At 27.6% G+C, this 27,134-nt stretch overlaps 1 protein-coding gene across 6 annotated transcripts; it reads right to left on the bottom strand.

The window, feature by feature from the left end:
- Positions 1 to 2,718: 2,718 nt before the first annotated feature.
- On the bottom strand, positions 2,719 to 25,455 carry LOC100169075 (meiosis regulator and mRNA stability factor 1). 6 transcript variants are annotated; one of them, XM_029489151.1, is made up of 27 exons: positions 25,196 to 25,455; positions 23,111 to 23,290; positions 22,422 to 22,846; positions 22,206 to 22,349; positions 21,974 to 22,134; positions 21,789 to 21,912; positions 18,867 to 19,039; positions 18,294 to 18,394; positions 18,084 to 18,228; positions 17,852 to 17,996; positions 13,368 to 13,473; positions 13,173 to 13,291; positions 12,934 to 13,080; positions 12,677 to 12,850; positions 12,420 to 12,598; positions 12,083 to 12,332; positions 11,775 to 11,956; positions 11,465 to 11,676; positions 11,126 to 11,349; positions 9,820 to 10,143; positions 9,557 to 9,712; positions 8,161 to 8,379; positions 6,856 to 7,062; positions 6,519 to 6,789; positions 6,282 to 6,430; positions 3,486 to 3,751; positions 2,719 to 3,414 (listed from the first exon to the last, which is right to left on the bottom strand). In XM_029489151.1, exons 2-26 carry the CDS (start codon positions 23,139 to 23,141, stop codon positions 3,494 to 3,496), a joined length of 4,626 nt encoding a protein of 1,541 aa, XP_029345011.1. In that variant the 5' UTR covers positions 23,142 to 23,290; positions 25,196 to 25,455; the 3' UTR covers positions 2,719 to 3,414; positions 3,486 to 3,493. The 6 variants fall into 6 exon arrangements, with proteins under 6 accessions (XP_029345011.1, XP_029345012.1, XP_029345010.1 ...); XM_029489152.1 differs by lacking the exon at positions 25,196 to 25,455 and adding an exon at positions 24,723 to 24,797 and having other exon boundaries at positions 13,173 to 13,288; XM_029489150.1 differs by lacking the exon at positions 25,196 to 25,455 and adding an exon at positions 24,723 to 24,796.
- Between the last annotated feature and the right edge of the window lie 1,679 nt (positions 25,456 to 27,134).

Below are 27,134 nucleotides of genomic sequence, written 5' to 3'. Positions count from 1 at the left end.
GTTTTTCTATTTCAGTTGACAGTTGTAGTTCGCATGTGAAATTTTACCATGCAAAACTCATAACAAAATATATAATTAATTATATATAAATATATAATCTATTTTGTCATGGCAAAACTGGTCCTCAAGTTTATAGACATTACATTATTCGAATGCATTATCCCGCTAGTTCCTCTAGACGCAGTGTTTAAGAAGTTATATTTTTTTGGTACCTAATTAAATTACAATACGAATCAGGTATTATGAGTTACCATTATGTAGGTACTTGTCCAAAACTCAACAACCGGGATTTAAATTTAAAAATGTTATTTAGGTAACCTATTGGGTACTGGCTATTGATTTATTATAAAATAGAAACTATTAACCTACCAACAATATCACTATTTAAAATAATTAAATGTGATAATTTGAAGACAATTTCTTAAACCACCTAAAATATTTTTTAAATTTATAGCGTTATAAATTTATAATCTAGTTTAGAGCCCACGCAAATTTTTCGATTTTTTTTCAAAATCCTAATTGTTGCAACCAGTTAAAAACTATATGATGAAAAAATTAATTGCCAGAAATAGTTAGTTTTTATAGTATAGCCTTACGAAGTGCACGATTTTCGGTGTTTTACGCACCCGTACTACGCTTAAAGCTTACCGAGCTTAATAATGATAAATTAAAATTAATTTTTAACCTAGTTGTATCAGTTTTAAAAAGTATGGCGCAAAAATAATTCTAACACCCAGCCATGGTGATTTAACATAACAAGTCGAGAGACGTTTTTCACTTTAATTGTCCGTGGGGGCGCAGCGTGCGAGTGACTACGCCGGGCACCTATATATGAAAATACCAAAAATCTAAATTAGCTATATAACTTTAAAACAAGTCTGACCGCCGTTTTCAATTAAAAACTTATGATTTCCGAAAATTCATTTTTTCAATATCGTTCTTAATTCGTTGTATATTAATTTAATAAAATAAAATACTGTACAAGTCAGTGGCGGCACAAGGGGTAAAATCTTCTAGGCACCCAGCTGACCCACTCTGTATGATTTCAAAGTATTTTTGCCTAGAATTACATCATATTTTAAAATTTATAAAATTGGTTTTTGCGTGCGACGTGTCCGTACCGGGTTTTAACACAATTATTTTTTATTTCATTCATTTTTTTTATTAAATGTTTTATAAGGCGTTGTAATATTGTAATTTTGAATATGTATATAATATTTTTATCGAGAAATGTTGCAAATTGGTGGATATATTATGGCTTTACTCAGTAACATACCAAAGAGGAAGAGGGTTATTGAAGTTTTAAAAATGTGCTGGTATTACACTCGATAGTGACCTTTATTTTTTACTAACCTGTAATTGTAGGTTATTATCACATGATAATATAATCTAAGGCCTATCCCTTCAAATCAGTGGCTACAGCTTGGCCCACCCAGACAAAAAAATCTGATGCGGCCACAGGTACAAGTATTTCGTACTTGATTTTATTTAATTAATAATATAATATTGTCAAATAAAAATTCAAACTATATTTTTAATATGACATGTAAATCATATTCAAAGAAAACTTACGATTTTTCATGTGACCTATTGGCTAAAAATTACTCTTAACTAGTTGTAAGCAATCTATTTTACCATATGTACCGTAATACTAATCATCCATCAAGTATAGGTATATGTAATTATAACAAATTAACATAATGAACAAAATAGTTTAGATTTTTTTTTGGTAATTATTTCATATTTTAAAAACATAAAATTGATAGTATATCACTATAATAATGATAGTTAGACCCAAAAATACAAGGGGTGCTAATTATAACTAGTTGTGCCAATGTCCATATGACCACATTGTATTTATTTATTAGTGATGTACATTTAAGCGTGTAGAAAGAAATAACGTGTGGACTCTAAGCTGAATTATTGATGTTTTTTATTTTTTAAATTAAATAACATGATAAACATAACATTTTAATCGACATATTGTACATGCATTTTTTTAATGTTTGAGCACCCATGTAATAGACAAAAAAATTAATTTAGGTACAGTGTAATTAAAAGTAAATACTACACAATGTAAGTTTATCACATGGTAAGTGGTTGTTCACTTAGTAAATACATAAATAACTTTAAAAAAAAACAATATTTGGCACATATTTAGAAAACATTATATGAATAAATAAAAAGAAAAAGTATACAAAAAAAATACTTTTAAACATAATGAGAAAAGCATCAATACAAATAAAAATAAGATTGAATAGTCTAAATGATTAGGATATTTAGTGATCATCAGACCATATATATATATATATATATATATACATATATATGTATTGTACTATTGATATACAGTATACTACTTAGAGCTATTAAATAGAACAAAATATGATACCTCTTCAATTAATTGAGTAACAATAATAATATAACAAAGAGGTGTATACATGTAATTATTATATACTAACATGATTGATATAAATATTTTTCTATCAATAATAAAAAAAAAATTGTAATTAATTAATGATAGAAAAAAAAATACCAATAAAAAAAAAATAACAATTTAAAAGTTTATTTTACTTTTTTCTGTTTTGTGTCTTTGTTTGGTAATAAAAAAAAATTGCATACCCTCAAAACACGTGGCTTAAGTATTTATTTTATAATTTTGTTATAGTAGGATATATTTAAATAAATATCCATAAAAATAAAATATTTTACGTAATATATATATATATTATATGTTTAAGCGTAATGCCAAACAAAATTTAACACTAACCTTTCGGTGAAATATTTTAAGAAAATTGATTATTCTAAAATTGTACTCAAAATAAACTATGCACATTTACTTAATCCTAATAATAACTTAAGCAAAATTAGTAATAAAAAACTTGACATATTGAAAACATTTTAATACTCTGTGTGACATTGTAATATACTAATACCACACATTATTATTACTATTAATTATATTTTTGTTCAGTTACGTGCATATATAATATATATAAATATAAATACATTCATATTTATTATTTTTACATATTAATTATGCGATAAATGTAATATAAATTAAAACATCTAGTGAACACATAAAAAATCAAAAGTGAGATCCATTAATACATCACTTTATCCCTTAATCTAATAGACTTTGTAAATATAAATATAAAGTTTTTTCTCCAGAAAAAAATGTTTTGTTTAAAAATCAAACGAATAAAATTACTTTTTAGTTATTTAGGAGTGAGAGTCAGTCCTGATATAAAAAAAAAATATAAACCTAGAAACATTTCATTTTACTTTTCTTTTTTTATATATATATATTGACGTCTTTCGTTTTAAAAAACTACTGAAACCCGTCTTGGATGATTTAAATTTTCTAAAGAAAACGATCATTCAATTGATGAACTAAATGCTGATTTTGATCACCTGAAACCAATAAAAAAGACAATATTTGTAAATTTGTTTACTATATAACCAAATATTTCTTATGGAATTACCTTGATCGTTAGTATGTGGTAAATCGTTGTTGCCCCATCATTGGGCAGCAAAACTGATTGTCATTGTAATGATTGTTATTGTTGATTGTAGTAATGGGTTTGTACTTATCACCGAACGGCGGACACAATTCAGTAGGCATTGGCACCTGTGATGGATGAGGAGCTTGTGGTGAAGTACAGTTCATCAGTGACATAGGGCTCATATTGAATATATTTGGATGTAACTTCAGATCGGGAAGTTTGACCACCACAGGTGTCTGAAAAACCTGAATGTTAGTACAACATAAAATATACACAAACATTTTTATTTGTTATTTCAATGACACAATAAACTATAAATTCAGATACAATTAAATCGCTCCCGAGAGTTGATCACATGAATTGATTTTTGTCTACCAAGCAAGCTGCACTAAGAAATCTGGAAGTTCAATAAAAACCTCGACAGACTTCTCGACATACTATGCACAGAGACTAATATCAAACATCAGCTCGGCCTATTGAAATATCATCATGTTCTATATAAATTATTACATTTCAGTATGTAAACTCCTTCAGTCATAGTTTAAAGTTGATCATATAAAACTAAGTTAAGTGAACAATAAAAACCAAATTTGTCAAGTAAACATATCACAACCCATTTCTATCACACAAGATAAAAAGCTCATTATAATATAATACTTTGTTTAGACAGTTGAATTAATACGTTTTTTTAAAATAAAATAGCTATAATATACTAATTAAGAATAAAACATGTAATTGATTTATTTGTACTTAATGTCTAACACAGATTTTATCAAAGCTAAGATCAAATATTTGAAATATTAACAACTTTTTTTTATTCTAATAAATTATAATATAACCAACAAATATCAAACAAAAAATAAATAGTATAAATCTTAATTCAGTTATTATAAAATCGCTCCCGAGAGTTGATCACATGAATTGATATTTGTCTACCAAGCAAGCTGCACATGAACTCTGGAAGTTAATTCCAATTCTCGGCATGCTATACACAGTAAGCAAATATCTATCATCAGCTCGGCCTATTGAAATATCATCATGTGTTTATTTTTATCAATAATATAAAAATATTCCCGAACAAATCACCAAAGTAATCAAATTTTTATTGTATATTTATTAGGTTAAATTAAAATATAATATGCATATTTTTTGAAAAATAGGTTTCCATAATGTAGGTATCTCATTTAATAATATAAATAATTACTTTTTAACATTTTGTGCATAAATAGTAGATAAATTAGTAAATAAATATATTATACAAAATCAGAATTTGGGATTAAGCATATAATAATAAATTTGTTAAACAATGGAAACCTGGACAAAACAAGTCAACAGATCTACCATGTCACAATCCATTTTTATCATATGGCCCCCAGGCTCATCATATTTTTTACATTGGTTAGATCTAAACATATAATTTCAACTGGTATGACTTAGATACTAATAATTGAATTGTTTTAGTAAATGTACAAAATTATTTAATACTAAAGAACAAAAAGGTTAACTATTAAAACTTAAAAATTATTTTGTAATGTTGGTCAGTTTACTATATCGCTTCCGAGAATGATCACGCAAATAATGTTTTCAATAGATTAAATATAGCTCAATGTTGGGAAAATGATCTCAACCAACAGATTTACATAAAACCTTGTTTAATACATCAAGTCAGACTCGGCCTGGTATCATCATTTTCAACATTTATATACATTTATATTTGAATATTATGTTAAATAATAATAAAATTAATATGGATAATTATATATACTTAACGCTTTATGTACTAAGTACAGTAAAATCTTGTTATGTCAAAATTCAAGGGAAACAGAAAAAAAAGTTTTGACATCAAAATGTTTGAAACATCGGGGTTTGTTATGATGGCAATTATTTCAAGAGGATTTCAATTGAGTTTGACATGATGAAAAATTTGAGATATTGATGTTCAACATAACAAGAATCTATACTCTGTCCAACAAGAGAACGTGCAAATTCTGTGCATCCCTCCGCGTCACCTTGCAATTACCACCAATTTGGTCGGTGTGCGGTTCTCTTGCTGGACAGACCATACTGTAGTTTCTTTATGATATTGTAAACTGTGTATTCAAAAAGGAGGACACGTTTACACATTACTATTTCTTTAAGATTAACTTAGAATAGTGCAAGCTATTTTAATATATATTTAATACTTCAAAGTCAACAAATACAATATTTTATTTTAAACAACATTTTAAAATCTATTTTGTCTAGGTACTTATTAAATTATATTTTACTAATAAGAATAATATCAAAGCATTAATTAAGAATAATTGTAACTACTACAACTTCCAAGATCTGACTATTATTAGGAAACAATACTTAACAATTAAGCTTATGGTAGTCAAATCTAACGAGTTAATAAGTTGTGTTACAGTTGTAATATTATTTTAAACTTTAGAAAAATAATGTTTTGTATTTAGAATACATTGATTCAACGGAGCATTTCATATTTCAGGCTTATGGCCTCATATGGCTAATGGTCCACACATAGAAAAATAGTAAACCAAAACTAAAACTCAACTTTTCCACACATGTGATTATAAGATTATATAAATTGTTTTTAAAAACACCAACACTGTATTATTTTAATTCTGTTTTCTCTGTGTAGACCCAGCTCTAGAACACATAATTAAGGGGTGCTATCTATTTTTTCAACCAGGCAAATTCAAATAATTTATTAATATACACTGTTGTTTTTGGTGTATAAGGTACGCCAGAGTAAAACTATAGTATGATCATTACCTTATTCTCGTCCGGTAGCAAAACATTGTTTTCTCTTAAATTCTCATTGTGGTTCATTAAGCTCAAGTCAGGCTTACTATAATTATTCTTTGCCATTTGATCTGGCATGGGCGATTTAATTATACTGTTAGGCAAATGAATACCTACACCTGTTTCATAAGTGTAAAGTCAGGTTTTTAATCATTATCATAAAAATATATTTATTAAATAAATATAATAAACATAAAATGTACTTACTGGCAAGTTCTCTATTGAGTATGATGTAACGTTTGGGCGGCTTGTTTTCGATGAGGACTGTGTGCGGAATACTGGTTATTAGTGCCATTACGGACTGATATCCGTAAACAGCTGGCTGGATGGCGGTGCCAAACAGACGCAAGTAAGCAGCTTCGAGGGACGTCAACAACAATCGACCATCTGAGATCATTAACAAACGATACATATCTTGGGCGAACAATTGCAAAGGGGTCAATTGTACATATTCTTCTCCAAATTTAGTCTTCACGATCTAAACACAAATTTTGCTGTTCTAAAATATGTCTGAAAATATCACTGGGACCCTCTCTGTTGTTACCTTTATAGTTTCACTAAGTTTCTCCTGCATAGTTTCAATGTTTATAGATTCGCCAAACATTGTTTGGTACACAGACTGAAACTGCAAAACAGACATCTTGTCATTGGACGAGTGTTCCATCAGTACACGGCGAACTTTTAAAGACAACCTTTGGGCTTCTCTGCGGTCCACAGCTACCAAAAACAGCTCACCATGATTGTCCACCACCTTTAGTAGTGCAACAAATGTTTAACATGATTAGGAAAAAATTCATACAGTCTATACTCTGTACTACATGAGCCTGTAGTAATTTGCACCAAAATAAATACAGATTGAACTACAAATGTAATTAACTAACTTACTATGTTTTATATTCTGCGGTAATCAATAGTTTAACATTTTGCTTTTAAAAATAAAATAATTAAAATAATTTCATTTAAAAAAAAAAAAAATGTTTAAAATATTGATTAGAACATAATAATATTATATTACATAATAAGTTAGTTATTTACATTTGTCAAATTTAATGTTGCAGTAAACCTAACCTGTATATCATATAATTTAAATCACTGTTGGTAATCCAAAAAGTAGTATTTAATTTGCAACAAAATTTAAACTGATTAGTCTAGTGAACTAATGTTATTTCTAATTTTTTTAACTAATGTATTCACAAAAATCAACAATGTTCACAAATATTTATACCTGTCCACTCAAAAACAGCTGTAAGGAAGTGTTCTTAATATAACCATTATGGCAATACCTAAGCATTCATCAACATACAAGTTCAAATCTTCAGTATGAAGAGTATGACATTTCATTGAGAGTTAATTCTCTAAATCAATCATCCAAAAGTGTCTAACACCAAACAATTTATTGCTTTCCTACAATTATAGTTCTTTGTTTTTCAGTCTATTATTGATTAAAATATCATATTATACATCTTAATAATCGAAATTTAGATTAGTATTTTTGTGGTAGTAATTATCTTTTCATTATACGCAACATGGATATCTGGACATTATTAACTAATAATTATATAATTAAATAGTAAATTGTAGGTACATGAATTTGTAGGCAGTAGGAGTTTTGCCTGAAAATGTATTGCAAAAATATGACTACGTCAGCTTAGATATCATATCGTCATCCGTAAATTATAATAAACATGATTTTCATATTGTGCAAATATATTTTAAATTTGTCATTTATGGAGCATACTACTTATATTTTTTTTATTATTATTAAAATTTGGTGAAAATTACACACATGTAACAATCTTTAATACATGTCAACAATCTCCTATGATTTTGATATTATACTTTATCTTACCTTGACAGCATCATCGAGCTTTTGTAACAGTTCAATGAGTGTCTCACATTCATATACGGAAGGTTTAAGAGCATAGCCATACTGCCACAAGAAGGCATTTTGTAGTTGACTGATTTGCAGTGGATAAACAGCCAATGCGGCCAACTGATCACCAAGCACATTTTGTTTCACATCAGTCGTCAATGACACACGGCGCTCTCCTTCCAAATCGTCTTCGATCTATATAATAAACAACATCATTGTTTAACAAATTCAAAATTAACATTGACCAAATTATACTAATTTTCAACAAATTTAGTATACAGATAGATAATCTGATTTTTTAAATAAAAACATAAAACAATTGTTCACAATATATTATGCAACTATAACATTTTTTTTTTTTTTTTGAGGAGGGCTCTTTGAGGCTTTGACCACTGAGGTCATTAGCCTGTGGAACTATGGTGGAGGGTACTGTAGGTTTTGAACACGGGTTTGTTTTGGCAGAATTTTTAAGTGGGCACCCGTAGGTATCTGCCATGCTCTGGTGGGGGATGGCGGCCTATCCCTCTGTACACCGTGACTGCCCGAAGAAAAATGCTGTCCATGGCCGAGTTCGACCAGCAACGGTGCACGTCGCAACCGACGCCTTAGTCCACTCGGCCACCCCATCCCCCACTATAAAAATTATATTGTTTTTTGACTCCCTAATAAAATAAAAATATTTAAATAGTTTTAGTTATCCTCTCAAATTATAAATTTTGAATATTTATCTATTTTCAAGTTCGAGCTAGCATGATGATGCAAATGCAAACTGTTAATAAATTTGCAGAACATAGTTTTACAGCAAAATAGTAATAAAACACATACTAAATTAAAATTATAGATATCATACACATCTAATGACTAAAGAACTTTAGTACCATTTAAACAAGAAAGTTAACAGACGTTTTTAATAGATAAGTTCATTCATATTGGATTTTGAAATTTAAACATTTTTTTCTAGAGTTAGAAGTTTTAAGTTGAACAAATAAACAAAATACATATAATATACAATTTTTATCATCGTTCTTATATTCCATTTAATATTTTAATAATAAATCTAATGCCTTACGATAGTTGGGAATTATAATAAATCAAAGAGTTTATAGGAGGATCCTGTATAATCACAGTATGTCTGAGGAACATGAAACACACATACGTAACACAGCGCAAAAAATTACCGCCACCGTCCGTTCAAAAGCCATAACATAAAAATAAATTTAACACTCAACAGTTTGGAAATCAAAATATAATGTTTCTTAGTATTTGCAACGTTGAACATTTTCTGTAAATCATTGTGTAGTGACTTGAAAGATTACACGTATTACACAAACCAACACCGGAATACACAAAAAAAAAAACCATCTAAAAATACCTTTACAATGTGCGGTATTGATTCGAACAGTTCGATCAATTTTGTAAATCCAAAATCAGCTACTTTACACTGATGACCAAAATGATGATGGTAAGAAGGTATGAACTTATTAAATAACAGACAACACTGCGGGGCATGACTTAACAACTCTATTACCTAGATAAATGTTTATTATTATTGTTTCAAAATTTGATTGAGCCAAGTCTTGAGTCAAGAAATTTGTTGTCAAATCAAATCGCGCTGAAATTTTTACTGAAACTTACTTCTTTTGCAAAGGCTTTAGTGCGTTCAATTTCTTCTGGAGTCTGTTCTCGTTTAGGAATTGCCACTGATTTTTGACCATCCAGATGACCGATAACGACAGTGTTTTCTGATACTTGTGACAATAGGTCATCAAGAGAACACAAGCCATAATCAACTGGATCAAACACACGTCCCAGGGTTTTCTCGAAAAGCGTACCAAAGTCAACAATGGGCACTTGTTTGCTGGCTACGGATTTAAGCACACGCAACAAATCAGAAGTAAATCTTCGTACCTGTGCTTTGTGTGACAACGTCATGAAACGTTTGTTACCCTCTCCAAATACCTGAAAAAAATGTATTGTCAACATAATTAGTGTTTCCTAGAAAAACACGAGGGGGAACTGATAATATAAGATGTAAATGTTTACACTTATTTTTCAGTTATTGAAAAATAATTTTACCTAACTTCATACGTATTGTGATACTTAAGGCAATACCCAGCATGCTATTTGTTTCCTATCTCTGACCAATGCTCAACATGGAAATCTTTTTGGGCAGACCAACCTTGTGTTGTTTGATTTAGTACTAGAGAGAATAATTAACCTAATATAAAACTTAAAAGAGCATTAATTATGTTCTTATGTTGGCTTTTTTTTACAATATTTAAATTTTAAAACATGAGCATTTTTAAATTGAAATATTGTCAAAAGGCCAACATAAGAATACAATTTATGTTCTAAACTTAAGTTTGATGACATGCCTAGTCAATTGACAGTAATACTACAGCTAACAACTCATTTAGGTCTACTGATATCAAATATCCTTATAGCGCATGCATAAGAGTGAAAATAAATAGCGTCCCATCCTCTCAAGAGGAAATATTCTGTCTTTTTTTTAAACGATTTTTCCATTTTAATTTAGGTAATAAATATAATACACACCTTTAGGTTATAATTATCATGAGCTTTAAAAAAAATATATTTATTTGAGGGAAAACTGACTTCAAGCACTAATATTTGACAAGTTTTATTAATTATATTTAACTGCTACATATATTTTAGATAAGATAATTTTCAAAAGATCCTTGATATTGGCTTAAATTCTTTGTTATAGTTGGGCTACTGAGAATTTAAAAAAAAAAATGATAACAATTAAGTTTAATGGGTATAGTAATAATGTACTAGTATTTATAAAAGCTTTATAAATTAGTATATATTTTTAATATCATTAGAATGTCTTAGGGATGGGGGAAATAGGAACCAACATCATCCTAAAACTAAAATTTTTTTCAGAAAAATATCAATAACTGCATAATATGTAAATCACCTGTACAATGTTGGGCAGCGCTTCTAAGAGATCAATGAGTTTGGTAAAACCGTAGTCGGCAACGCGACACTGACGGCCGAAATGGTGATGGTATGCTGGTATGAAACGGTTGAACGACATAGTGCAATGAGTACAGGTCTTTAACAGATCAACCAGTTCACGGCTCAACAAGGCCAAATTGTTTGCCAATGGTGGACTAATGCTCTTCAATCCACTCACACTGGCTGTGAAACATTTAAAATGTTGGATAGTATCAATAAACATAATATAATAACAAACAACTGTCATGTGACTTTTATACAGAAACATTGTATAGATATATTACAGACTTAACATTACCTTCTGATTTAGTGTCGGACTCTTGAGTCGAAGATCTTACAGACATATTTCCGATGTCCGAAGCCGAAGACGTTGTTAGGTATTTGATGCCAACACTACAGCTCTGTAAGAGTTCAACACCACTGACGGCAGTCACAATGTGTTCTAAAGGCACCCCGTCTTCATCTGTATGTAACGGCTCATTGAACAAAGCTTCGTAACAATCGCAAATACTAAAGATAAATTTTTTATTTAATTTGTTAGATATGTTTTGTAATAACAAGACGGCATCGTCTACTGAGTAATAAAAAAATAATTATTTATGATTTACGTGGCCAAGATTAGATAATTGTTGTGAGACGATATCAGAGAATGTAAACGTTTAGAGAACTCGTTTAATGACACTTTAACGTTAGGCAATGCAGGCATCTCCAATTCAGCCCAGCCCTTATCGTCAGTAGGTTTTGTAATTTTTGCATGAGTTGGACAGTATGAAACCGCATCGCTTTTGTCCTATACATATGATACAAATAAATTATGAACATTAAATAACACAATAAACAATAACAAATAAAAATCATGTTTTATTACGAAGTATTCTGAACACAGCTAGATGAATGTGGTGTCGAAAAAACTTACTAAATTAGACATGGGCATGGAAGATGAAGAAGAAGGCAAATGATGAAGGGGCGATGGAGTGTTACGGTATTCTGGGTTTAAACTTATGATTCTATGATTTGGTTCTTCGGTTATTAAGCACACATCTTTCATTTTATACAAATCCGATACGGACACGGAACTCATGAAGCGGTTTTCAAACATTTCGCGGAACTTGAACAGAGGCAGACGCTGTCCAGGAACTTCCATTAGTATATATGCTATCTGAGACCTATTATAACAAGCACACATAATAACAGAGAAATTAGAATATAATAACTGTGAAACAGTTATAATTCACTGTCAGAATCATATATACCTCAGCAGCGGGGGATTCTGAGGGTAACCAGAATGAGCATAAGCAATCATAATCCTTTTGAACCCAATTTTGCGTCTGTGGAGCTTAGAAATGGCATACTGCGCATCCTGTGGGCTAGATACCCGAACGGCTGCTGCAAAGTTACCGTCTGACTGATAAAACACAGACACGTGTAACACCTGTATTTTACCAACATAATAAAAATATGAGTTCACATTTCAAAATGACATAATTTTAATCACATCTAATATACATACCATAACATGTTCCCTGAACGTGTTAAATAATATATTTTTCATCTCAACAGAGTCGATGTTCTGATCTAAATTTGTAACGTGCAAGTCCACTGGATTACTCTGGGCTACAAGTACTGGTGGTGCTTGATTTGTTGCCAAATTGTTGTAAGAAGGAGATATGGGATGAAAGTATCGCTAAAGAAATAATTTTAAAAATAAAATATGTATACACACTTTATAATTAGACTAGACTATATATAGATAGAAAAAAATCTTACATCTGGATTGGTATTTTCCATTAGATTTGGTGGACTAACTCTTCTAGGAACGTTGACTATTGGAGGCGGTGGAACTGAAGTGTTGACACCAAACATCATGTATGGCGGTGGGCCATTCGAACTGATCATGTTGGGGGTTGAACCGGCCTAAATTTCAAACAATAAGTTAGTATATAAAATTCAAAATCACACTTAGGGTATTTAAAAAATATAATAAAACATTTGTCATAATTTCTTACTTGAGAATCTATTTGTGATGTTCCGGCCAATCCTCTTTTTAAAATTGTTATTGGTGTACCGTTGTGACCCATTGCTGTAGAATAACCATGCCGCATCCAGTTTTCATTTTGATTTACTGCTGGAAATTTTTTTTTACAATACATTTAATACCAATAACATTTTTAACATTGTAATTATATGCAATATTATATTACAAGTTATTTGTGGAGTTGATGGTTGAGTGTGACTGGTATCAGGCTGTTCCTGATTGTCCTTGGTCATCTGTTTTCCTTTATAGTTAATTGGACCTTTCGCCCCACTCTAGTCAAAAGTTGATTTATAGTTAAGAAATATTAATAACTATTAAATATATAACAATATAATATGCTGTCTTTGGGTGGCTCTTATTTACCCAATTTCAAATATACTCCTCCCCCTTTTGTTTCTAATACCAAAACAAGAATGTTGACAAATTGAACGTACTAACTTAATCCTAATTCTTAACCATTTTCTGTAATGAGGAGTTGATAATACAAATAATATTTAAATTATAATGTATATGTTTAAGCAAACAGCACATTCCTAACCAAAAATTTAGATTTTTCAATTAAATGTACGCACTCTTTTTTACAATGTTAAGTTGATTTTTATTTTAATATAATAAGTTCAGGTTTTAAGTAGAAATTTAATATTTTCATAATGATTCTACAGTAATTTTATAAGAATGCAATTCATATTTTTTTAATTTTAATTGCAATAATTCCTTTAATGAGACAAGTCATCAAATGATATCAAAATATATATATTTGCGATAAACCAGAACAGTAAATAGTTTCTGAAAGTAACAGCTTAATTAGTATAAATACATTTTATAATTGTATAAGAAATAATTATCAAAAATTCAATATTTTTTTTATAATTTGAATATCTTGACATATATATTACAAGGGACATGTACCTAATACCTCATTATTATAAGATTTTCAGATTACAAAAATGCGTAAAAAAATGTTTACTAATAGATTCCTAGAAACAGGAACGTGTTTATAGCTTTTTTTTTAACCCCTATAGGTAGTTAAAAAGTAGCTTACTCATCTTTTGTTTATTTTTTTTAAATGGTTGCCATTGGTTACATAATATTATATAACTATTATAATTAGTAAAAATATTGTAAATACATTTTTTTACAAATTTATTAATAAAAGAAACCAATTTTTGACACTGATACTTTGATAATATTATATATATATTATATTCCCGATTGAAAGATGATGTTATGACAAACAGAACTAGAAGCTTACTTTAAACACATGATAGTGGTGATATAAAATATTGTTTTATATGTTAAGAATAAACTAAGACACATGTTGTTTATTTTATATAACAAACATAGGATATTCTATTTTTATTCAATCATAACTCATAAGTAACTACTAGTACTGTATAAAAGGTCTCAACACTCACGTTCTTTAGATGCTGATTAATAAATTATATTTCTTGTATATTTGTTAGTGTTGCACTTAAAAAACTTATTATATTTTGCTACAAACAATACTTTTAAATTCTCAAACATGAATGTATTCTATTCATGATCAAATTATTCAGTTTTTAATTTAAAAAAAAATTACTGTACAATAATTTATATTAAATAAAAAGGGGTAAGGAAATAATCACTCTGCTGCACAGTAGGTGTCCAGTGTACTTCAACTTATCATGGAGAAAGTTACTGTAAAGTATTTGTTAAATTTGAGTTTAATGATAAATCGCTTTATACAAAAAATGTCAGCCTATATAACTAAGCTAATATAAGTATATTTTATGATATATTGCAATTATAGTATTAGTAATACAGCAAGTTAAATTAACTTTTGCGAAAATTATTGTATTTATTATATTATTAAAATTTAATAAGGATATTATTAGGTATATTTATATTTATATTGATCTGTTAAAAATCTAAAATAATTGTGTAGTATAATGGTTACCAAAGTGTTCGCAACAGGCTCTAAGTATTAAGAGGTTTAAAAATACCTAAATTATAAACCTAAAATATGGCAGTGGATTTCTTATGATTGATTATTCTTTAGAGGACGCCGAACACACATGTGTTGTCTGTCTTACAAATGTACAACATGGCAAATTTTACGTTCACAACAATACATTTATTTTGTAATTTTTAAAATGGAGTGATTATGCCAATGATAATGACCTCTTATATAAAATTTAAATGAGATATTATTATCTGGGGCATCTCATTGGCTTTTTATTATATTTTTAATTTTAAGCAAATTATGAGTACCTATTTTAAAATTGATAATTGTTTGTACATCTTAAAATACTCATGTTTAGGACAGAGGACTTGTAGCATTTGCATATTTGTTTTGCAGTCACAGAAATAACAGAGTATGCAACAAATACAGCTCATGCTTTCACAAATCTAATATTTGAAATTTTATTTTGTATATAAATGCGTAATATTTTGAGTCATTTATGTTTTTAGGGCATATTTTACACTTTTATACACAATTTTATACTTTTTGAGACCTATTTAACTTCAATCAACTTTTTCCACATCGATGTTTTTATTTCAAAAAATAAAGTCAATATTTTTGGATAAAAATGTATTCGTTTTTAATTTTTGTCGTATAATATGGTTTTTGACTGTTCGTAGACACACATTTTTCCTAGAACCGCTTGAGGATCGCAGATAAGCTAATAATATTAATTTGCTGTGATTAATTTTTTTAATAGATAGAAATAAATAAATAGAAAATTTAGAAAAATGTATTTTACATTCTGAGTGGAATGATGAATGTATTGATTTTACAATGTGTTTTTTTTTGTGTGTTTACACGGTAAGTAGTCGAAATAATGCTTTGATTTTCAACTTCAGTATCTTGTTAGATGGGAAAGTGAATATTTGCATTTACTATACACGATAAAATTTTCAAAATATTTTGATTTGTTTTGAACTGTTTAATAACATTTTCTGTATCCAATTGTATTATTATTATTTTCTATGAATGTCAATAAAACTTTATTTTTGATTAAAAAAGCTTGAAAATATAACACTAGGCTCCTAGCAAGGCTGGACATTAACGAGTTAAAAAGTAAAAGTTAAGTTAAAAAGTTAATTTTATTTTAACTTCTTAACATAACTAGTTACTTTTGGCTTTTCATTAACTTAACTGTTAACTTACTAAATTTTTTTTTTAATTAACGTGAATTAAACGAATTAATTTTTCATTTTAAGAAGTAAATTAAGTTTATTTATTTTGTTAATTTTTAATTTATTTTATTAATTTCACTATTTTAATCTATTTTGTTGTCATATCAAAAAGTATTTACCGTGAATTGTTTTAAGTTAAAAATTTATAACATTTGAATCTATTTTAAAAACTGTATAAAGTATAAGTCTATAATTTAGTTTTGGGTTGGAAAAAAATTAACTGGCGTTGTATAAACAAATTAAATTTAAAAAAGTTAAGAAAAAGTGTGTATTATCTTTTAACTTAACTGAGTTAACCTATAGTTAAATTAACTTTTGACTCTTAACTTTTTGTTATTGGTGCATATTAACTTAACTTAAATTAGTAAAAAAAAAAAATCATTAAGTTGCCCAGCCTTGGTTCCTAGTATACTGTTACAATGAAATTTGAAAAACATTAATAATCCTTAGTCACAGTTTTTATTTATAAGCATTTAAAGTTCAAATCTTGACAAAATACTGAAAAATCACGAAAATTAGCAAATTATTTTGAGTTGAGAACTCATACAAATTTTTCTTTTTAACTCTAAGATTTGAAAATGTAATACAAGATTCTCATAAGTTTGTATAACTAACTTTATCAAAAAAAAAATGTCTAATTTGATAAGCAAATCAAATTAAATATTTATGAGCGTTTGAATTTCATATTTTGTATCAATTTCGTTATTTTATTAGTATTCAAAAACGAATAACTGTAGATACATGAAAATAATACCGAATGTTTATACTTTTATTTTCTAGACACCATAAAATGAGGAAAATATTACTACTCTTTTTGAGCTATTTACGAACATTGTCAGTTTTCAATTTCTTTAGTTTTTTTTCTATAAATATCTATAAAATTTTATTTGTTGGGTAAAAAAGCGTGAAAATTTAATGCAGGGCTCCTGATATAGCAAGTAAAAATATTAAAAATACATAGGCACAATTTTTCAAGTGCTTATTATAGGATTTTGAAGTGCATAATTACTTGCATATTTAGTGCTTTTTAGGAGCTAAAAGTCCTCCACCCTACTCCTAATTTATAATTCATTTGAAAGACTGAGGCAACACATGCAAGTTAGTCCTCTTAACTTAGGAAAATGCCCTATGGGAAAACTAGTTGAAAAAGTTTGGAAACCACTAACAGAGTATCTGTCCTACCAATTGTGGCATCTACATCTAAGTATGATTATTTAAATAGCTAGTACCATAATAATATAATATTAAAAGAAAACAATAAATTAATAAAAAAAACTTTTATATAGATTATAAATTACTATTACTTAATATAAAAAAATCATATATATTTTTAATTAATGATCAATTTACTGGATTAATTTTAACCATTGAAATTTTATTTTTAATTTTAACAAATCTTTTTAAAATAAGTGTTCCTTGCACTGGGAATAATAAAAATCCCGTAGATTTATTTCATGAAATAACACTTACTACAGGTATTTGAGGTCCATTTAACCATGTTTGTATGCCAACAGAATTTGATGTCAACCAAGGATTATGGTTTCTCATTGAGTTGTCGACGCTAGGATTCATTTGTGACATTCCAAAACCACCTTTAATTTGTTGACCGTACAAACTAGAGAAAACAGAATTTAAAATATAGCTACAGTACAAAATCCATCAGCTATATTAGAAATGGAAATAGGTTTTGTTCAAAACTTACGCAAATTTTCGATTTTCGAAAGTGGCCGGAGGAGTAACAGGGGTTATATTGAACCGGGAATGCATATTGTTTGTTGAGGAATACTGAATGGTAGTTGCAATGTGTTGTATGTTTTCTTCTCTAGTCTGCACTGGAGCAGGTTTACCTAAACAATATTAAGTGTTCAATATAAGAACAAGATAAAAATTTAAATATAATTATTGTACAAACTTATGAAACTAGTGGACGATGATTCTTCTTTTACAGCAAATGGTAAACTAACAACAATTTGACTATTAAACACGCGTTCCTTATTCATTCGTTTTTGAGCTCTAAACAAGAGTTATGTTAAAATAGAATTATTAAAACAAATTTAATTCAATTACAAAAAGATCATGTGTTAAATAAATACAATAATAATAATAAATAAATAAAATACCATGCTTTTAAAAATTTGTATGCAAAAAGGACCAGATAACATTAAAACAATGATAAATATAAATCACAAATTTAAATAAACTACAAAAATTAAATTAAGACACAAAATATGAAATTATTGAACAAATAATTAAAGCTCAATGTAGTAATTGAGAGCATGACTGCAATGGAAGACTGCTCCAAAAATACTATTGAAAGTTCAATACTAACAGAAACCAAATATGTACAGGGAATACCACAGGGAAAAATTGTATAAAAATAATCAAACAAGATTGTGAAAGCAATAAAAAGATATTTTATGTGATAAAACTGATAAACATGATAGCTATTAGCTATACAAAATTGCTTATCATTAGTATTATTTACCTTGCAGCCATTTCTTTGGTAGGAAATCTAATTGTTGTTGAACAATTATTTATTACACCAACACGTCCACCACAATTTTCAGACAACCTTTTTAAACGATTTCTGATTTTTGCTGGATCAATGCCAACTGGTAGATTGGATACAATAACTTCAACAGGTGTGTTCCCACATTGCTAATAAAACAAATATCAAATAAAAGTTTTTTTCCTGTACATATTTATTAATGTTCAAATAATGTAACTATAAAAATCCAAATCCCAAGAACTATGATCTAAAAATAAGAAGAAACATTACTAGTATATATTGCTTAAGTAATATGTTATACCAGTTTTTGGTAATGAAAAAAATGAAATATTTTAAATTTAATAAAATCACAAAGGTAGTTATTATCATGCTAATATTATTAATTTGTTATTAAACTTCATTTAATTACATACATATTATTATAAGTTATAACTGATAAACATGTATATTTTTGAGAAAAATTATAAACAGTTACTTTTAATAATTCTATACATGGGAGTGAAAAATAATCCAATAGTAATTACTTGTAAATTATAATTAATTATCAATAACAAATGAGTTAAAAATCACTAGTTAACAGATTTGTATGATTATATACAATTAATTTGTATACAGTAGACAATATTATATGATCCACTAAAATTTCCATTTTAATGTATTTTACGTATAGGAAAGTCTAGTTTGGGCGTAATACAAATCAGCAGGTTAACCATTTTAGCATATATAAGGCAAGCAAATTTACTAGCCTGAACAAATGTTAGTATATCAAGGCGTACATCTGATAAACTATATTACTTTTAGAAATGATTATTATAATCCAAAAATCTAGGTTTTAAGTAAAGCTCAGAGTTTGTGCACTTTTTAGAATGCAAATAGGAAACTTTTAAGTTTGAAAATTAGCTTTTCAAAGATGATTAAATTTAAAATAGCAAAGTTTACAATTTTGAACAGTAATAAAATGTAGTTTTTTACGACCATTAATTATCTTAACAAAATACCTATTTAAAAAAAAAAAGTACTTGTTTGTTAGCGCTCCATCACAAAGCCATATAAAATGTATCACTCCCCTACCGGGTTACTGTCCATTAAATTATGATATTAATTTTTATATACCATTACAAAACTTTAAGATAATGGTAAATACTAAATAGTATAACAAATTGTTTACAATTATTAATAGCAGGCAGTAGTGTAGTTAATAATTATATATAGAAAAATAAGAAGGTTTTCAATACATCCTTTTAGGGACCATGGTGTCGATTATTTATATATTCCGCAATTCTATAAAATATTAATATTATATTTTATATTTTTGTTACCACCTTAGTTATAACTTATAAATTATAATACTTTTCAACTACTCTGCTCAATACTGATTTAGAGAGGGGAGGGTTGATATAATATATTATAACAAAAGTTACTTCATAAAAAAAATTTTTAAGCTTTGTAGAATTGTCGGATTTCGATAGCTATTTTTTTATCTAATAGAAGAAAACTCCTTACAAGCTGCATTGACTCTAGTTTTCATTCTATTTCAATTAATGTTATGGAATACCAGATTTGTAAAAAAAAAAAGCTTAAAACTATCTTGTTTTATAAAGCCATATTATGGTTTGAAATTTAAATATTAAAAAATAGAGATATGCTGCATGTAAAATAATACCCTTGTATAAGTTAAATACAAAAATGATCAAATTTGGTTGATTTTACAAGACGGCATTATGGTTACCATAAAATGTATTTTTGGGAACAAACTGACATTGGCACTAGGCACCTTAAATGCCACTCATTTAATTTGTTTTAATAATAATTTTTGTTTTAAAAACAGAATGCTAGTACTAAATACTGCAGGAAATAACTCATTAAAATTAATTTTTAACAGTATTTTAAAATAAGTATAGTACATAGTACATACTATACTAACTTATATGTAAGATATGATAGAGATAATCAGAGAAATATCAATCATGAATCAGAATATCAACATTTTAGATTTAAAACATAAAGATCAAGCTAACTTAAGGTTGCCTAGGGCGGGATGAGATAAATTGTATAAATGAGTCAGTGGCAGAAAATAAGAAATAAGTACGGAAAAGAAATCAACATTACCATAAAAAACTCTAACTAGTTACATTAGGACAAATAATTAACTTTATAACCTAATAAATCTTTAGAATACTTTTAACATTTAATTTAACAGTAGAGCAAATACAATTATGGCCATATTATTTATGTGGAATGATGGCAGAAGCTGATATGTACGTTTTGTTAATTTTTGAATTATCATTTAAATAGTTTAGAAATTGTATATTTTAACTGGTGGCAAAATATGATATGTCACTATAGTATTATGTATGTGGCTCCATTTATGTGCTAAGACCAAAACTCATATGTCATTATTTGAAAATATATTAATAATAAACCACAGATTTGGTATTTTTAGTATGAATTCAAGACAGATATTTATGTATTTGCATCTTTTTATTGATGGGTCAACATTAAGTTAATTTATACCAAAATGTGAATCATGACTTAATGATTCTGAATATAAAATTTTATTTTGAGTTTTTTTTTAAAATTATTTTAGTTCATATTTTAGGATTTTTCTATTTATTTAAGGAGTATTTAAACTTTTTTTAAATATATAGAAATAAAATGCACTTTTTTATAAGTACGCTAATCATGAAATGCAAAACGTTTATTAATAATTGTGCACAATTCTATAAATATGAACAGAGGAGACTTTTAATAAGCCTATCAGTTAAACACGGCAGCAGAAAAAATTCAAAATTAATTAACTGGTTTCAAAAACACTCATTATCTCAATAAGACTGAGCTCAATATGTCTGACTCCTCAAATATATACTATGCTAATACTATAAAATAAATTATACTTACTCGAAGAGCATTTCTTAATGGTAACATTTCAACTAAATGAGTATAATTATAATGTTCATTGGCACACAAAATAAGACTTTCAGAACAAAGTTCATTATGCAATAATATTACATGCATTTTTTTCCTGGAAAATTAAAATTAAAATGAATTATATGTCTTAAAGCAAACAAATTTAATAGATATACCTATGTCTAATATCACAAAGATCGGATGCAAAATTCACATCACCAGAAACTAAAACTACAGCTGCAGGGGAACCATGTAAATCAGCAAATCTTCTCATTGAAAGGCGAAGTTTCTCGTCGGCTGCATTTTTGCATACAGATGTAACATGAACTAAATTTACCTAATAGAAATTACATGAATCAAATTACAAGCACTTTAACAATTTATCACACATTATTAGAATTGACTTACTTGAGCATCATTTAGTTCTTGAACAACTTGTGCATTTTCTTTTTTAACATCGCAGACGACGAGAAACTCAGCTTCTCTATAACCGATAAAAAATCTGTCTCTTATTGCTTGGGCCACTGCTACTGCAGATCTACCTTTGGGAACCTAAAATATAATTGTATTCATTATACTATATACTTTGATAATATTCGCTATTATATCGATGTCATGACTTACCTGACAGTTTTCAATATCCCAAAAAACACCGATTGGTGGCAAATAGTGAGCAAATGAATGCTTATGACTATAAGGGATTGAATTATTTGTATACCCACGTGAAGTATATGAAGAACGAAGTCTATTTAAAGACTTCTTGTTTTTTTTGTAAGGTAACAACTGGTTTTCATACCTAAGGCATTCTTGTTCATACAAATCAGAATTTGAACACAATGAATCAGAGTCTGATGCAGAATCTGAATCAGTGTGAGAATATGAAGATGATGTAGTATTATTTTGAGGTACAGGTTCTTTTGGTGAAATATAATATCCATTTGTAAGATGTGGTGGTGATGGAAATTTAAAATTTGTTTCAATTTGACCGTCACATGGATATGGTTCTATGTTTCCAAAGCAGCCAATATTCTCTTGACGGTTAAAAGACACTTAAAAATTAAATTATTATTTAATAATATTTCAATTTGTTAACTAAAACTTATGCATAGTTAACTTAGGCATCAACCATAGGTTTAAATTTTAATTTTTTATCAGATAGTTAAAGACACAATGCGTATTAGGTACCTAAGCTAATATTTATTTTTTTCAACAGTCAAAAATTGTTTTTGATTTATAAATGTTGTAATTGTGCCAATAAAAACCAAGTTAACATTATGTTAATAATTCAGTCAAACAAATATATTGAAACTTACATTTTCTTGTACAGACAATAAGATGATCCATAATAGGTCCAACAACTTATATAGTTTATATATTATACCTCGAGAAAAATATGAGGTATAAAGCTGCATTTACTAATGAAAAAATATGTTTTTAAATACTTGATGTCTAAATTAAAATCTTGGTATCATTTATATACCAACTGAATAGACCTGAAAATAAAAAAAAAATATTCAATTTTAATAATTAAGTTAAAATCAACTAACTTCTAGCCTAACCATAAATAATGTTATTTTTATTACATACAACTTATCTTATTTTATCTTTTTTAAATAAATACAATAAACTTTAATCTTTGTTTATATTGTAAGAACAAATATTATTAATAATCAATAAATACTTAAATTATAAATGTTAAATGTCAATACAAACAATGTATTACATTTATCTAATATAGGTAGGTACTCTAAATATAATTAGGAATTAAGACTTTAAATTTGATTATAAATTATAATAAGACAATTAGGTACAGCCAATAGCAATATTTAAATTTTATCATTCAAATGAATTTCTCAAATGAATCATTCAATACTAAATACATTAATAACTTTGAATAATCTGCTTGGTTTAACCACAACATAATTATTCTCAAAATATATTAAAATAATAAAATCATAAGTTTTTATAAAAAAAAATTGCCTAAAACAATTTTGTAACATAAAAATGGTTTGAACATATTCTTGTATAGTTTATTTTTTTCTTAAACTTAAACTATGGGTATAAAGAATAAAACTAATATTGTACATTTTGATTGATTGTTGATTGTTGATGTCCAATTTTATGAAAATTTAGCATGAGATTTAACATAAGATATTAAATATCAAAGCAATAATGAAGTAAAAAAATTATTCTTTTTATTTTTAAGGACTAGGTATATATTTTTTTTTATAATAATGATTATAAATTATTAACAATTTAACTGATCAATAAATTATATATTAAATATATAACATTATTTTGAGTTGACTATCTATCTAATTTTGACTACACAATTAGTAAATATTTTTGTTCTGACTTAAAATATTTATATTTACATTACCTATTGTTTGCTAATTTATAATGGTCAATAAATGTTAATTTAGTTTAGTTGGTTTTAAAAATAATAGGTCGTACATGTGATAGGTAGGTATTACAAATGTTCAGTGGAAAAAACTGAATTAAGTTTTTAATTTATATTTTTATTAGGTATATAATTATTTACGAACAATAGAACTTTTCTAGTATGTCTGTCACCCTTTATTTTGAAATTTTTTATTTTGTGTAGTTTTCCTCACAAAGAATGATGGTAGAAATTAAATTTGGCACTGATTATAAGTTAGAAAGTTATAGCCATTTGTTCTATTTATTGCAATTTGTAAATAATATTGATCAATTATATTACTTATAGCTAATTTCTAAATAAAAAAGCCCCCAAAGGAGTGGAGAACATCTTTTGATTTACAAAAATTACAATAAATTATTATTTATTGTGTTACAATAAATTGTAATAAAAAAAACAAAGGCAGGTAACCCCCCGAGATTAACCTCATGACACTTTACCAACTGAGACATGGTAAGTTTAGTAAAAAAACAAAAATGACATACCTAATTAAAATGGCTATAACTTCATAACTAATTGACACCAATTTTCTGTGCACCATCTTTCTGTTGAAAAGAACACAAGATTAAAAAAAAAAATTCCAAAATTTAAGGTGTGCGGTGAACTAAACATATTATTATTATATTAATATATTACGATTTACGAAATATAGCAAGTTAGACATTTTTTCTAAAAATATAAAGAAAATAATTTTTTACAAATACAATTCTTAAACGTAAACAAACAAGATCACAGTCAAAGTTTGATCGCGATTACATAAGCGTCGAGCCATTCGAGCATCTTTAATAGGTATTCAATAATCCCCTTCACGTAATCATTGACATTAAATAAAATATCAATTTAATTATGAGTTTAACAGACTAACGTTTCGATTGTAAATACAGAGTAGGCAGTTTAGATCAATATTTTATAAGAAGATAAGTCTACCTAGATTAGTGTACCTATTATTATACTTTACCTTTTCGGATGAAAATAATAATATTCGTAATTGTATTATATGTATCGAGTAAATCAAAAACAATATTGAAACGGAATTTTTCTTTTTAAAAATAAATTTGTTAACCCGACGAAAACAAAAAGACGAATAGAGACTTTATGGAGCACAACTGCACGATACTCTGGGAAGCTAGTCTGTAGTCTATAGGTAAATTGTAAATAGTAAATAGCTTCTTTTTGTTTTGGTTTTATCTGCAACCGTGGTTTTTCAGTTTTTGTACATGACCGATAGGCGATAAGCCGGGTTCACACCATAGAGTACTCTATGGTTCACACAAAACGGGTGACAGATAACAGATAGGTAGGTACCAATCACGATTAATTTTAATGTATTTTACCATGTGAGTAGCGTTTGTATAACTCGATATAAGTGAGAACCCTAGGTCGAGGAAACGTCTAGGTATCTAGAATCATTGTTTAGTATTTTGAATAGTCAAGTGATTTTTTTAACGCCGATAAGATAATATATTTATAAGTTAAAGGATATACTTATAAGGTATATCTTAGTCCGAGGTCGATACCCATGTCCGTGATGTTGGTACCACTGATTTGTGGCGGTCTGATTTTGAAGGCGGAAAAGTTTTTGTTTTCGATTGTTTTGACTTTTGAGAGTGCATAGAAAAAGAATTGAAAAAGAAACATGTTGGAATGTTTACTATCTATACTTATCAGTGCAGCAATTGTCGGGTGTGCAAGACGCCAAGACGTGCATTGCACCATAGAACAATGATTGCATGTCGGCCCCCAAGGCCCCAAATCGATGTGTTAAAATTAATTGTAAAGCTGCGGCTGAAGAAAATTAAATTAAAAAAACAAATGTGTTCATATTATTAAATGTTTATAAATAAACTCAAATGATTCAAAAAATGTTTGCGCAATTCTATAAGTCAAGATCGTCTCAGAGACATTTCCATACTGAACATAGAATGGAGAAGAACTTCCTAAATAGATGTAGAGAAAGTCATTGACCACTTTTCAAACGCAAAAGCGAAGAAAAAAAAATTTTGTTAAATAATTTACAAATATGTTGAAATTATTCTATAATACTATTTTTATAACAATAAATTGTACAATTAAATATTTTTGTTTAGATAGCCTTATATAATAATTTATTCAAATGTTGTATATTTAGGCCACAAATTAAGATTTGCACATCAGCCCCATAATGTGTAGTTGTGGCACTGATACTAACTGTCTAGTTCTTATCCCATCTATATAGTCTTGAACTCGTGGGTCGTCAGCAAGGAAAACATAGACTACAACGGCGGTCGATATCGGACGATTTCTAAGTCGATATCTCCCAATTTATTAATTTAACAATAATTGTTATTATAGAGTTATTAGAGTTGGTGTATTTTTTGTTTTAAACGAAATAAATTGTTTGAGTTTCAAACAGTATATTTAAAAAAACTTCATTTAAATTAATATGTCCATGGACGCAACTACAGGGGTGCTTGGGAGTGCTAAGCACTCACAAATTGTCTGTAACGGTTTCTTACTTTCTTACAATATTGGTAAATGGTAATAGTAAAACTTTTGATTTTATAATTATAAACATAATAATTTACGATAAATAATCAAAATATATTGTTTTTCTAAGTTATTTTAATTTTTAATGGTCGATGGAAATATCAAATGCTTTTATTAAATTTGGTTTATCGTTGTATTAATTGTACTGTATACACAAATAAATAGAATCAGTAGGTTTAATCAGTGGCATCATTCTAAGTATTTTTTTTTAAAAAATTCGCGTTACGAAAAATATGTAGTTTTTGAAGTTTTTATCAATAACTTCAAAACTAAGGTTGTCTGTGCTTTTGTTTGTCACATTCTTATAAAGCACCCTAAAAACACATTTTGAAAAAAAAAATCAAAAACCGAAATTTTAAACCAGAATTATG

The sequence above is a fragment of the Acyrthosiphon pisum genome, chromosome A2 (assembly GCF_005508785.2).
Source record: "Acyrthosiphon pisum isolate AL4f chromosome A2, pea_aphid_22Mar2018_4r6ur, whole genome shotgun sequence".
NCBI lineage: Eukaryota > Metazoa > Arthropoda > Insecta > Hemiptera > Aphididae > Acyrthosiphon > Acyrthosiphon pisum.
The sequence above is the reverse complement of the archived record's forward strand: the minus strand, read 5'-3'. Positions and strand labels throughout refer to the sequence as shown.